This window comes from Notolepis coatsorum (genome assembly GCF_963971535.1).
Source record: "Notolepis coatsorum genome assembly, chromosome: 7".
Taxonomy (NCBI): domain Eukaryota; kingdom Metazoa; phylum Chordata; class Actinopteri; order Aulopiformes; family Paralepididae; genus Notolepis; species Notolepis coatsorum.
Genome location: NC_140171.1, coordinates 11,494,745 through 11,506,812, shown reverse-complemented (window position 1 = coordinate 11,506,812; position 12,068 = coordinate 11,494,745). Strand labels below are relative to the sequence as shown.

The 12,068-nt window shown below is 45.4% G+C and overlaps 1 protein-coding gene across 1 annotated transcript in view; it reads left to right on the top strand.

The window, feature by feature from the left end:
* Positions 1 to 8,216, top strand: part of LOC311232223 (monocyte to macrophage differentiation factor 2-like) — a gene marked incomplete at its 3' end in the record, with an annotated part of 202,011 nt that extends 193,795 nt beyond the window's left edge. The window contains exons 5-7 of the mRNA XM_084318952.1: positions 133 to 234; positions 6,823 to 6,892; positions 8,010 to 8,216. Coding sequence (XP_084175078.1) covers positions 133 to 234; positions 6,823 to 6,892; positions 8,010 to 8,216 — 379 coding nt within the window. The remainder of the gene's footprint in view (positions 1 to 132; positions 235 to 6,822; positions 6,893 to 8,009) is intronic.
* Between the last annotated feature and the right edge of the window lie 3,852 nt (positions 8,217 to 12,068).

The window sequence follows — 12,068 nt, the reverse complement described above, 5'->3', positions numbered from 1 at the left end:
TGTGTGTGTGTGTGTGTGTGTGTGTGTGTGTGTGTGTGTGTGTGCGTGGTGCGTGCGTGCGTGCGTGCGTGCGTGCGTGCGTGCGTGTGTGTGTGTGTGTGTGTGTGTGCGTGCGTGTGTGTGTGTCACAAGGCTGAACCTGCGAGAGCTGGGTCCCTGGGCGTGCCACATGCGCTGGCTGGTTTGGGTCATGGCCTCCGTCGGAACCACATACGTGTTCTTCTTCCATGAGAGGTCAGTCAATCCACACACACACACGCACACACACACACACACACACACACACACACACACACACACACACACACACACACACACACACACACACACACACACACACACACACGTAGTGATGCACACACACAGTACACAATGTGCATACAAATGCAGGGTGAGTATTGAGTTGTGAATTTATAGACCTTTTTAGTGGAATTGCATTGCGAAGGAACAGCTTTATTTCCCGTCAGCTATCAGGGTTTTTATATAATTTAAATTTTTTTTACATTTTTTAATATAATTTACATTTAATTTAATTTACATTTTATATAATTTACATTTATAATGATGGTTTGGTCACCGATGCGGAAGTAAACAACCACTGCAGTGCTGACTGGGACCAGCGTTCTAAACGTTTCACTGAGTTAAATAGAATCCTTCTCCCAGTGCTGCCATGTCACTGTCCTGTGGTCCCAGTGCTGTCATGTCACTGTCCTGTGGTCCCAGTGCTGCCATGTCACTGTCCTGTGGTCCCAGTGCTGCCATGACACTGTCCTGTGGTCCCACTGCTGCCATGTCACTGTCCTGTGGTCCCAGTGCTGTCATGTCACTGTCCTGTGGTCCCAGTGCTGCCATGTCACTGTCCTGTGGTCCCAGTGCTGTCATGTCACTGTCCTGTGGTCCCAGTGCTGCCATGACACTGTCCTGTGGTCCAAGTGCTGTCATGACACTGTCCTGTGGTCCCAGTGCTGCCATGACACTGTCCTGTGGTCCCAGTGCTGCCATGTCACTGTCCTGTGGTCCCAGTGCTGTCATGTCACTGTCCTGTGGTCCCAGTGCTGTCATGACACTGTCCTGTGGTCCCAGTGCTGTCATGTCACTGTCCTGTGGTCCCAGTGCTGTCATGACACTGTCCTGTGGTCCCAGTGCTGTCATGACACTGTCCTGTGGTCCCAGTGCTGCCATGTCACTGTCCTGTGGTCCCAGTGCTGTCATGTCACTGTCCTGTGGTCCCAGTGCTGTCATGTCACTGTCCTGTGGTCCCAGTGCTGTCATGACACTGTCCTGTGGTCCCAGTGCTGTCATGTCACTGTCCTGTGGTCCTAGTGCTGTCATGTCACTGTCCTGTGGTCCCAGTGCTGCCATGTCACTGTCCTGTGGTCCCAGTGCTGTCATGTCACTGTCCTGTGGTCCCAGTGCTGTCATGTCACTGTCCTGTGGTCCCAGTGCTGTCATGTCACTGTCCTGTGGTCCCAGTGCTGTCATGTCACTGTCCTGTGGTCCCAGTGCTGTCATGTCACTGTCCTGTGGTCCCAGTGCTGTCATGTCACTGTCCTGTGGTCCCAGTGCTGTCATGTCACTGTCCTGTGGTCCCAGTGCTGCCATGTCACTGTCCTGTGGTCCCAGTGCTGCCATGTCACTGTCCTGTGGTCCCAGTGCTGTCATGTCACTGTCCTGTGGTCCCAGTGCTGCCATGACACTGTCCTGTGGTCCCAGTGCTGCCATGACACTGTCCTGTGGTCCCAGTGCTGCCATGTCACTGTCCTGTGGTCCCAGTGCTGTCATGACACTGTCCTGTGGTCCCAGTGCTGTCATGTCACTGTCCTGTGGTCCCAGTGCTGCCATGTCACTGTCCTGTGGTCCCAGTGCTGTCATGACACTGTCCTGTGGTCCCAGTGCTGCCATGTCACTGTCCTGTGGTCCCAGTGCTGTCATGACACTGTCCTGTGGTCCCAGTGCTGCCATGTCACTGTCCTGTGGTCCCAGTGCTGTCATGACACTGTCCTGTGGTCCCAGTGCTGTCATGACACTGTCCTGTGGTCCCAGTGCTGTCATGACACTGTCCTGTGGTCCCAGTGCTGCCATGTCACTGTCCTGTGGTCCTAGTGCTGCCATGACACTGTCCTGTGGTCCCAGTGCTGCCATGTCACTGTCCTGTGGTCCTAGTGCTGCCATGACACTGTCCTGTGGTCCCAGTGCTGTCATGTCACTTTCCTGTGGTCCCAGTGCTGTCATGACACTGTCCTGTGGTCCCAGTGCTGTCATGTCACTGTCCTGTGGTCCTAGTGCTGCCATGACACTGTCCTGTGGTCCCAGTGCTGCCATGACACTGTCCTGTGGTCCCAGTGCTGCCATGTCACTGTCCTGTGGTCCTAGTGCTGTCATGTCACTGTCCTGTGGTCCCAGTGCTGCCATGTCACTGTCCTGTGGTCCCAGTGCTGTCATGTCACTGTCCTGTGGTCCCAGTGCTGTCATGACACTGTCCTGTGGTCCCAGTGCTGCCATGACACTGTCCTGTGGTCCCAGTGCTGTCATGACACTGTCCTGTGGTCCCAGTGCTGTCATGACACTGTCCTGTGGTCCCAGTGCTGCCATGTCACTGTCCTGTGGTCCCAGTGCTGTCATGTCACTGTCCTGTGGTCCCAGAGCTGTCATGACACTGTCCTGTTGGAGCTGAATTGCTGCATTATTGTGAAGGAAACATCATCAATGACTAGACCTTTTTTTCCTAAGATCGTTGTCAGCAGACAACAGGAAACAACCTTGGAGCGATTCCAAATGTTTATTTGAAGTTTTAAATGGGTCTATTCTCTCTCTCACACACCTTTCTCTCTCCCTGTCTCCCCCTCGCTCTGTCCGTGTCACTCTCCCTCTCTAACTCATTGACTAACACAAAGAGATCAGAAGCAAGATGGAGTCGTTCCTACACAGGCTACTCAGCACAGCCAATGCTTTCTCACAACTACCTCGCCGTTAGAGGCAAATTCAGAAAACTCACCTGTTTTCTACCCAGAAGGCAACACTACTGCTCATTCCTCGTTTGAGATTGAATGGAGACGATTTTAAACCTGAATCCTATCGTTCTGTCGCGTGGAGAACATACGATAATCGGACATAAACCATCTGTAGTGTGGTAGTGAAAGGGTTAACCTTCTGTTGTGTGGTAGTGAAAGGGTGAAAGGGGGCATATTATTTATCTTAAAAAGAATTCTATACGACTTCCTTGGTTACATTTACTGCAAAGAAGCTAAATCTAATTTGAATGATTACTTTCAAGCACCTCTTTCTTCCCGTGTGATAGAAATAGAGTGTTTTAAAAGCCTTCCTTGATTGTTATCACCTTCCGTGAAGTATCTGCGTTGTGTTTATTTATTAGTATTGTGGAGGCAATCGTTTGGTGGAATTCTGTCCTCCCACGGACTGACTGGCTGAAACACTGATTCTACCCCCGTTAATGAATCCGGACAAAAATGTACTGGAGTCGTCGTCGCATATCAGAAGGATGTTTTTTTTTGTGCATAAACCAAGGTTCTCGTACAGAATGAAACGAATTGAAAGTATTTAGAGGTATAAGTAACTACATTCAATATCCGCTTGGTGGTTCTGCGGCCTGTCTGTTGGCACGCTAGCTCTCTCTCTACCTCGTGGTCTTCCCTTCCCCCAGCCTCCAAAGAGGCTGGCTCAGCTTGATGTCGGTCTCGCTCGCTTTCCAAACTATTCTGGCTGCTCGCTTTCTACCACTGTCTACTGATAGATTCGTTATCTCTCTTTCATTACCTAGGCAACGGCTCTCTCTCTCTCTCGCTCTTGCTCTCGCTCTCGCGCTCTCTCTGTCTCTCTCTGTCTCTCTGACCTCGAAACAGCTTGAATCTAACTGTCTCGTTATCTGCTGTTTTGACTGTGGTCACAGGCACAGAGCTTCTACAAAGAATGGAGTGAAATGTCTCAGTGTGTCATCAGTCTAATACTGATGTAGTCTAATATAAGAGGCCAAACCACACTTTGGACGTTTTGGTAATGATTTTCACTATAAAATCATATTTCTAAATGACAGGAAGTTGATAAACTGGCCGGAATAGCTTTGAGCTAACGGATCTTTGCCGATGCATTCCATTCTAAACGTAACGTTAGATGTTCAAAACATTACCTGTCTATATAATTTGTTCCTCAACGTTATATAGACGGGTCATGTTTTGTAAACTAACGTTATGTTTAGAATGGAATGAATACATGGGTCGGGAAAGATAGTTAGCTCAAAGCTAATCCGGCCTGTTTAACCACTAGCTTCGGTTAGCTAATGCTGGCTGAGCAAGGAAACTAACAGTAAACGTTTTTACATGAAATACAGCCCAAAAACCCTGCTGACAAACGTTTGCTTATTAAATACATTCTATACTATAATAATACAAACGTTTCATTGCCTCTCTGTGACGACAAAGTTGTTTAAATAAGGGGAGAAAAGTAGCTAAAACCAATGTATTTGGATGGGACAGGAAGTGCTATTGGCAACCAGAAGTCAGCCGGAAATGGCTACATTCAGATTGTGCAAGTGGAGAATTGAGCTTATTTTTGAGTGGCGTGGCGTGTTAATAATAATATATTCATTGAATAATACATTCAACACAGAAAATATATTCATACGCCTCTGCATGGCTGTGATGATGAAGTGAAGCTAGGTTGCCTTGTAAACATGATGCAATTAAACCTAATTGTACTGAACACACGTAAACAAACCTCTAGGCCGCCAGTTCTCGTAGCTTCCTGGCCAGCACGATCTCGCTTAAAATATGTAAATAAAGTACTGTGTCAAGTACTTTTGCCTTTTACCACAGGAAAAAGGTACATATTGTACTTTATGTTTTAGCCAGTAATATATTGACATATTTATGAAAATGTACAATGTGTACATATTACAAATAAGTAATATATTGACGTATTTATGTATTTATAAATAAGTACATATATTACATATTCAATGTTAATTTTCAGAAATGTTTGAGTTCCCTTGCTGGGGAACAAACCCAGGACGCTCACAAGGGAGGCAAGTTATTTTACCTCAAGACTACCAAGACACACTTCTCTGATAGCCTCACCCCTAACCTTAACCACACTGTTACCTTAAACTAACCATAACCTTAACCCTACATGGTTTATGTAGTCTAGTGGTGAGAGCTGTGTTTGTATCAGGGTGGGTGGGTGGTGTAGTCTAGTGGTGAGAGCTGTGTTTGTATCAGGGTGGGTGGGTGGTTTAGTCTAGTGGTGGGAGCTGTGTTTGTATCAGGGTGGGTGGGTGGTGTAGTCTAGTGGTGAGAGCTGTGTTTGTATCAGGGTGGGTGGGTGGTGTAGTCTAGTGGTGAGAGCTGTGTTTGTATCAGGGTGGGTGGGTGGTGTAGTCTAGTGGTGAGAGCTGTGTCTGTATCAGGGTGGGTGGGTGGTTTAGTCTAGTGGTGGGAGCTGTGTTTGTATCAGGGTGGGTGGGTGGTTTAGTCTAGTGGTGAGAGCTGTGTTTGTATCAGGGTGGGTGGTGTAGTCTAGTGGTGAGAGCTGTGTTTGTATCAGGGTGGGTGGGTGGTTTAGTTTAGTGGTGAGAGCTGTGTTTGTATCAGGGTGGGTGGGTGGTTTAGTCTAGTGGTGAGAGCTGTGTTTGTATCAGGGTGGGTGGTTTAGTCTAGTGGTGAGAGCTGTGTTTGTATCAGGGTGGGTGGGTGGTTTAGTCTAGTGGTGAGAGCTGTGTGTGTATCAGGGTGGGTGGGTGGTTTAGTCTAGTGGTGAGAGCTGTGTTTGTATCAGGGTGGGTGGGTGGTTTAGTCTAGTGGTGAGAGCTGTGTTTGTATCAGGGTGGGTGGGTGTTGTAGTCTAGTGGTGAGAGCTGTGTTTGTATCAGGGTGGGTGGGTGGTTTAGTCTAGTGGTGGGAGCTGTGTTTGTATCAGGGTGGGTGGTTGGTTTAGTCTAGTGGTGAGAGCTGTGTTTGTATCAGGGTGGGTGGGTGGTTTAGTCTAGTGGTGAGAGCTGTGTTTGTATCAGGGTGGGTGGGTGGTGTAGTCTAGTGGTGAGAGCTGTGTTTGTATCAGGGTGGGTGGGTCTCGTAGTCTAGTGGTGAGAGCTGTGTTTGTATCATGGTGGGTGGGTGGTTTAGTCTAGTGGTGAGTGAGCACCCAGGCCTCCACACAAGCATTGTTAGTTTGACTCCCGTTTGCGCTGTTTGTTTTGAACTTTCGCTGTTACGAAATGTAAATATATTACTTATACAATAAGTAAATGTATTACTTATGGCTATAACATAACGTACATTATTTACCTTTTTTCCTGTGGCGGATTAGTCCTTTATTCACATTTGATGAGACAGTGTTGTCCTGGTGCTCAATACATATGAAACAACAGTTGCCATGCTGTCAGCGTTTTCCAAAAGCTACATTTCACCTGTCCACACATATACAGGGAAAACCAAGTTTTTAAACATCTCTGGAAGACATTTTCCTAAAGCTCCATTTCCAGTGACCTAAAACGCTGTTTTATTGTGGAGGGGAGGGAAACAAAGGCTGTATCCACAGGTATGTGTGTACAGGGCAGTGTAAGCAGTGTTTGTGGCTTCAAAAGGTGCAGCTATTAATCAACGCTAATTTATATCAATTGTGACATACTTGAAGGGAAGCTATTCTGAACAGTTAGAAAGGCTTGTTAATGTGAAGACTTCAGATTCCCCCCTCTCTCTCTCTCTCTCTCTCTCTCTCTCTCTCTCTCTCTCTCTCTCTCTCTCTCTCTCTCTCTCTCTCTCTCTCCCTCTCCCTCCCTCTCCCTCTCCCTCTCTCTCTCTCTCTCTCCAGGTATAAGATCATGGAGTTGATCTGTTACACGGTGATGGGGGTGTTTCCGGCCCTGGTCATCCTCTCCATGGTGAGAACCTACCCAGTCCTAAGATGCCTCACTGTCATCATGATTTTAACGTTAAAAGTTGTTTATCTGTAATTCAGCCATATTCTATGATAGCTGCTTTTTTTTGGCATAGTTGTGGAAAACAATGACAATCTCTCTGGAACTAAACTCCAGATAACAGAAGGTGTCACCTTGCTGGCGTGGAGACTGATCCTGTGGAGGTCTCCTCGCCCACTCAGCTGGACTCAGTGGCCGAGAGAAATTATGCAGCATCTCAAACTTGAGACTCACAATTCATGGCTCCTCTGATCAATTAGAAATAATTTGGAGTCCATTTATAGATTACATAAGAGTGACGCTAAACCTCCCATCTTCCTTAGAGTGTGACCTTAAAGATGTGAGTTACATTTATTTAACGTTTTTAAACCATGGAAATGTTCTTTGATGAGAGCTTGATGTTAAAGGAACAGGTCACTTTGTTTTAACAAGAATCTGATTGGCCACAAACTGGGAGCCATTTAAACCCATCCAAAAAACCACAGTTGCACCATTGTTTGTTTTATTTAGGTATTGGAAGTAGAAATTGTTAGCATTTGTTAGCAAAAGACTGGACCTGGGATCCATCAGTAGTTAACAATGTTTGTGAATATTAGTCTTCATACTGTAGTTAACAATGTTTGTGAATATTAGTCTTCATACTGTAGTTAACAATGTTTGTGAATATTAGTCTTCATATAGTTAACAATATTTCTGAATATTAGTCTTCATACTGTAGTTAACAATGTTTGTGAATATTAGTCTTCATACTACAATATTTCTGAATATTAGTCTTCATACTGTAGTTAACAGTATTTCTGAATATTAGTCTTCATACTGTAGTTAACAATAGTTCTGAATATTAGTCTTCATACTGTAGTTAACAGTATTTCTGAATATTAGTCTTCATACTCTAGTCAACAATGGTTTTACTTCAGATGTTGTTTGGAAGGTTGCTAGCGTACATCCAATTTTTTCTTCTCATAATCCTTCCTCCTTTTCTCCCTGCTCACCCCGTTCCTCCATCTTCTCTCCCTCCTCCCTTAACTCCTCGTCTCAAACCCCCTGTGCCCCCCTCCCCCACCCCCCTTACCCCCCACAGCCGGAGCAGGCCGGTCTGTGTGAGCTCCTAGCGGGCGGAGCCTGCTACTGTCTGGGGATGATCTTCTTCAAAAGCGACGGCATCGTGCCCTTCGCTCATGCCATTTGGCACCTGTTCGTCGCCATGGGAGCGGCCATACACTACTACGCCATCTGGAGGTACCTCTACGCCCTGCCGCCAGCCAATCAGGTCCAGACAGCCAGATGACATCACCGCTGACCTCACAGGAGGGAGGAAGCCAGCCTCCTGTTTTGGAAGAAGCGGAATAAGGGAAAAGTGAAAGCGGGGTTATCAACGTTTTCTCCCCCGTCAGTTTGGCTGAGTTTAGGTGTGTGTTTGTCCGGTTATCAAAAGTGAACTGGTTATTTTTATCGGTCAGATCCATGTTTTAGAAAGTCCCACGCGATAGAGGCCTTGCACTGAATGTTTGGAATGCCACTTTTTCCTCCATGTTGGAAGAGACAAAACACTGGTTGCTTTCAATTGATATATGAGAAATACAATCAACAAAATTTTGTATTACTGGATCTTGTAAACAACTCGCAGTGGAACTGTAATATCATGCTATTCCAGTGTTTTGCCTACTCTAACCGCTGAAAATAAGGCGTTCTCTTTTGAAAGTGGTTAGCAGTGGTCGTCACGGGCAGCCATGTTGGAAGAAAGATTCTGTGCGAGGCCTCTATTGGCCAACAGTGACCTCCTGATTCAGTATTCTGAAGCTGATTGGGCGGCATTGTGTTGGCGGTACGAGGTGTACGATGCAGGTACCTTTACAGCTGTCTGACCTCTGACTATCGTATCCATTTATAATCATATTATTTGACATATTATCAACGTTGTGGATATCAGGTGTTATTTTTCGGTTTGATTATATTAATTGAGGGACCATGTTGTGTAAGTCACAATATTCTTAATTCACCATTCCGGGTTGAGAGCAGATCGTATTATTGCGATTGTTATTGTAATTGAGTGCTGTCTACTGCAGTAGACAGTATGGTAGTGTGCTGCTGGTTTAGTATGCCGGTCAGTGGTTCACTGTGTGACTTCCAAATGAAGCATGATTGTAGACGGTTGTTTTCATTAGTTAATGGATATACAGCTTAATGGTTGAAGTTGGAAGAAGGATTCTAACTTTGTGCTTCCGCCTAAAGTATGATTTTGAAGCTTTATGACTGAATTGAAATAGTTTTCAGTTGTTGTTGCTGGTTAAGTTTAGTACACGTCCCCAAGGCACCGGTTACACTTGTCTTTTTAAGGTCAAACGTTACCATCTGATCACTCCGAGACGCGTTCACCGCTAATTTAGGATTTCGGTCGGGTCGGGATCTGACGCGTTCCGGCGTGCGTGGTGATCAGGTGTTCAGAGTGTCTAGACGCAGTCTGGGTCACAATGTGCAGACGAGGCGGAGAGGAAGAGGAAGAGGAAGAGCGGGAGAACGTGACGCTCGTTAAGATACACCTTAATAAACCCCTTAAAATAACCTTATTATTAAATAAGAATCGAGGTGAATTAAGAAAGAGATTGAATATAATTTAAGTAGAATTCTACATTGACTAAGTAAATTTAAGGGGCAGAACCCACAAATTCTACCCTTGATAACCAAATACAACCCCCTTTTTACCCCTTTTGTGTTCAAACCCCCTGCCTGAAATTAAGGCATGTTTAAGGGGTCTGCCATGATTTAAGATGCCTACAGGCCATGTGTGCCAAAGTAAAAAGGTTTTTAGAAGGTTCTTATGTGACTGTGGCCATTTTCATACATATATCTGACGTGCATTTGGCCACTGTCCAGTATACTGTTTTATATGACACTATTATTATGTTTTCCATGCCTTACACCATCCATTTCACTATTGCTTCTGATACATATGACGTACCTTACAACAATCCACCATTCAAACCCCGGTTTACACGACTTATAATTACCGTAGAAAACACATACAAGAAAATGTCTGTATGTATCTCACGAAAGCCTTCTGTTATGGCCGTGCACACCCAGTGACTCATCGAAACGACAGGTGTAACTACACGTAAGAACAAGAATGTCATCATCAATACTATTTACATAGCATAATATTATATTTATATTCAACAACATATATATATATGTCTTCACACTGTATGTTTATATCATTTTTCTCTCAAACTTCAGTAAGGGGGTGGCTTGAGATGTTCCTCTTGCGTGTCCACTGACTGGTCATCACTAGAGGTGAAAGGTCAAAGCGACGTAGGTGACACACTGTTGACACTATAGGTGCCGGAGAGAATCGATGTCCTACTCAACACTGCCACAGGACAGACTGACTGCCTGATCAATAGCACACAACTATTATTACATATATATATATATACAGTATATATATCATTATACTATGTATTTCACACTTGAAAGGAAACTGAAGCTATAGTGTTGTTGTACAATCTGACTCAATATTACGGCATCTCAGGCACGTGTGTGTGTGTGTGCGCTCAGGCTTGTGTGTGTGTGCGCTCAGGCGCGTGTGTGTATATGTGTGTGTGTGTGCGTGTGTATGTTTGTGTGTGTGTGTGCGTGTGTATGTTTGTGTGTGTGCGTGTGTATGTTTGTGTGTGTGTGCGTGTGTGTGTTTGTGTGTGTATATGTATATGTGTGTGTGTGTGTGTGTGTGTGTGTGTGTGTGTGTGTGTGTGTGTGTGTGTGTGTGTGTGTGTGTGTACAGTATATTGGGGATATTCTGTACAATCTCGCTCCCATGAATCCAAAGCCTGCTATTGGCTGAGTCTATGTTTACACACGAATGCATGAACCACATGATAACATCATGTAAGAACGAGAAACGTGTAAGAAATGTATATGAAACATGTATGACATAATGTATGTGCTCTTGTGTATTTGATGTGACTGACGGTACAAACGGTACACGTCTGGCGAAACCCCAGATCTTCTTGGCAACGGGAGGCGGAACCATACGGACACGAAGAGCAACTAAAACCCCACAAACTCACTCCCAACGCAGAGACGGACATGTAACGCACGCTTATCGCTGTCTCTGTGCCAGCCTGGTGATGTGGGTACCTGTACCTGTGAATTAGACGTGCGATGATGATGATGACATCACTTGGCACCGAGATCAGCCAACAGCAGATTGCAAACAACAGCGGCATGCGTTGAGCCACTAGATGGCAGTGTTGTTTAGTTTGCTCTTTAAATGATGAAGAGAATCCTTCCACAAGTGCAGACTCAACGCTTCCTTTACTCGGCTGTGGAGCTTTGATGATGGTTTAAAAACCCTTTCAGGTGATGTGCAGAGTTGTAGGTTGATCCGGGTTCATCTTTCCAAAAACAGCTCTGAAAAACTCATTGCTAGGGCCTTTTGATTAGGGGAATCTGACTAAATTGGGGCTTCTGTATTTAAGAAATTATGCTGAGGTCCCTTTCAATTAAAATCATGCTTACATGGACACATAATTCCAGTTGGAATTAGTCAAATGATGCCATTAGTGTACACGTGAGCCTGAAGGCCCCGATGGTTCGCCCAGGATGCCCCGTCTTTAATCCAGGCGTGCTGAAAGGGATGGAAAGCTCGGTAAATAAACGCAGTGTTCAGCCTGCAGTGGTGTAGGGATCTTCATCATCATGTAAGCACGTGGTATGTTTGATACGAGGTACAGTGTGGCTCTGGGGAGCGGAGTGTGACTGTAACAGTTCTGTCTCGCAGGCTGCAGGGTGTTGGTGGCTGTAAGGTTGTCCCTCTTCCCTCCCCCACGTTGCTTCCCTTTCCTTTGCTTTTCGTTGCTGTCCGCGTCCCTCAGGATTTGGGACCCTGGTATGTGACATAACGTCGATACCGGGATGAAATAGGATATTATCTTATAATTTTCCCACAATACTAAAGTCCAATACCAATAGCCATAATGTAACATGTCAATCAACTCCTTTTCTTTTCTTCCCTTTTTTCTTTTCTTTCTTTCTTTCTTTTTTTGTTGTTGCAAACTAATGGTCTAAATCTATATTATTTCTACTGGCTAAACTGTTCCAGCACTTAATGTCCCATCTAAAACAGCACAACTGTTAACAC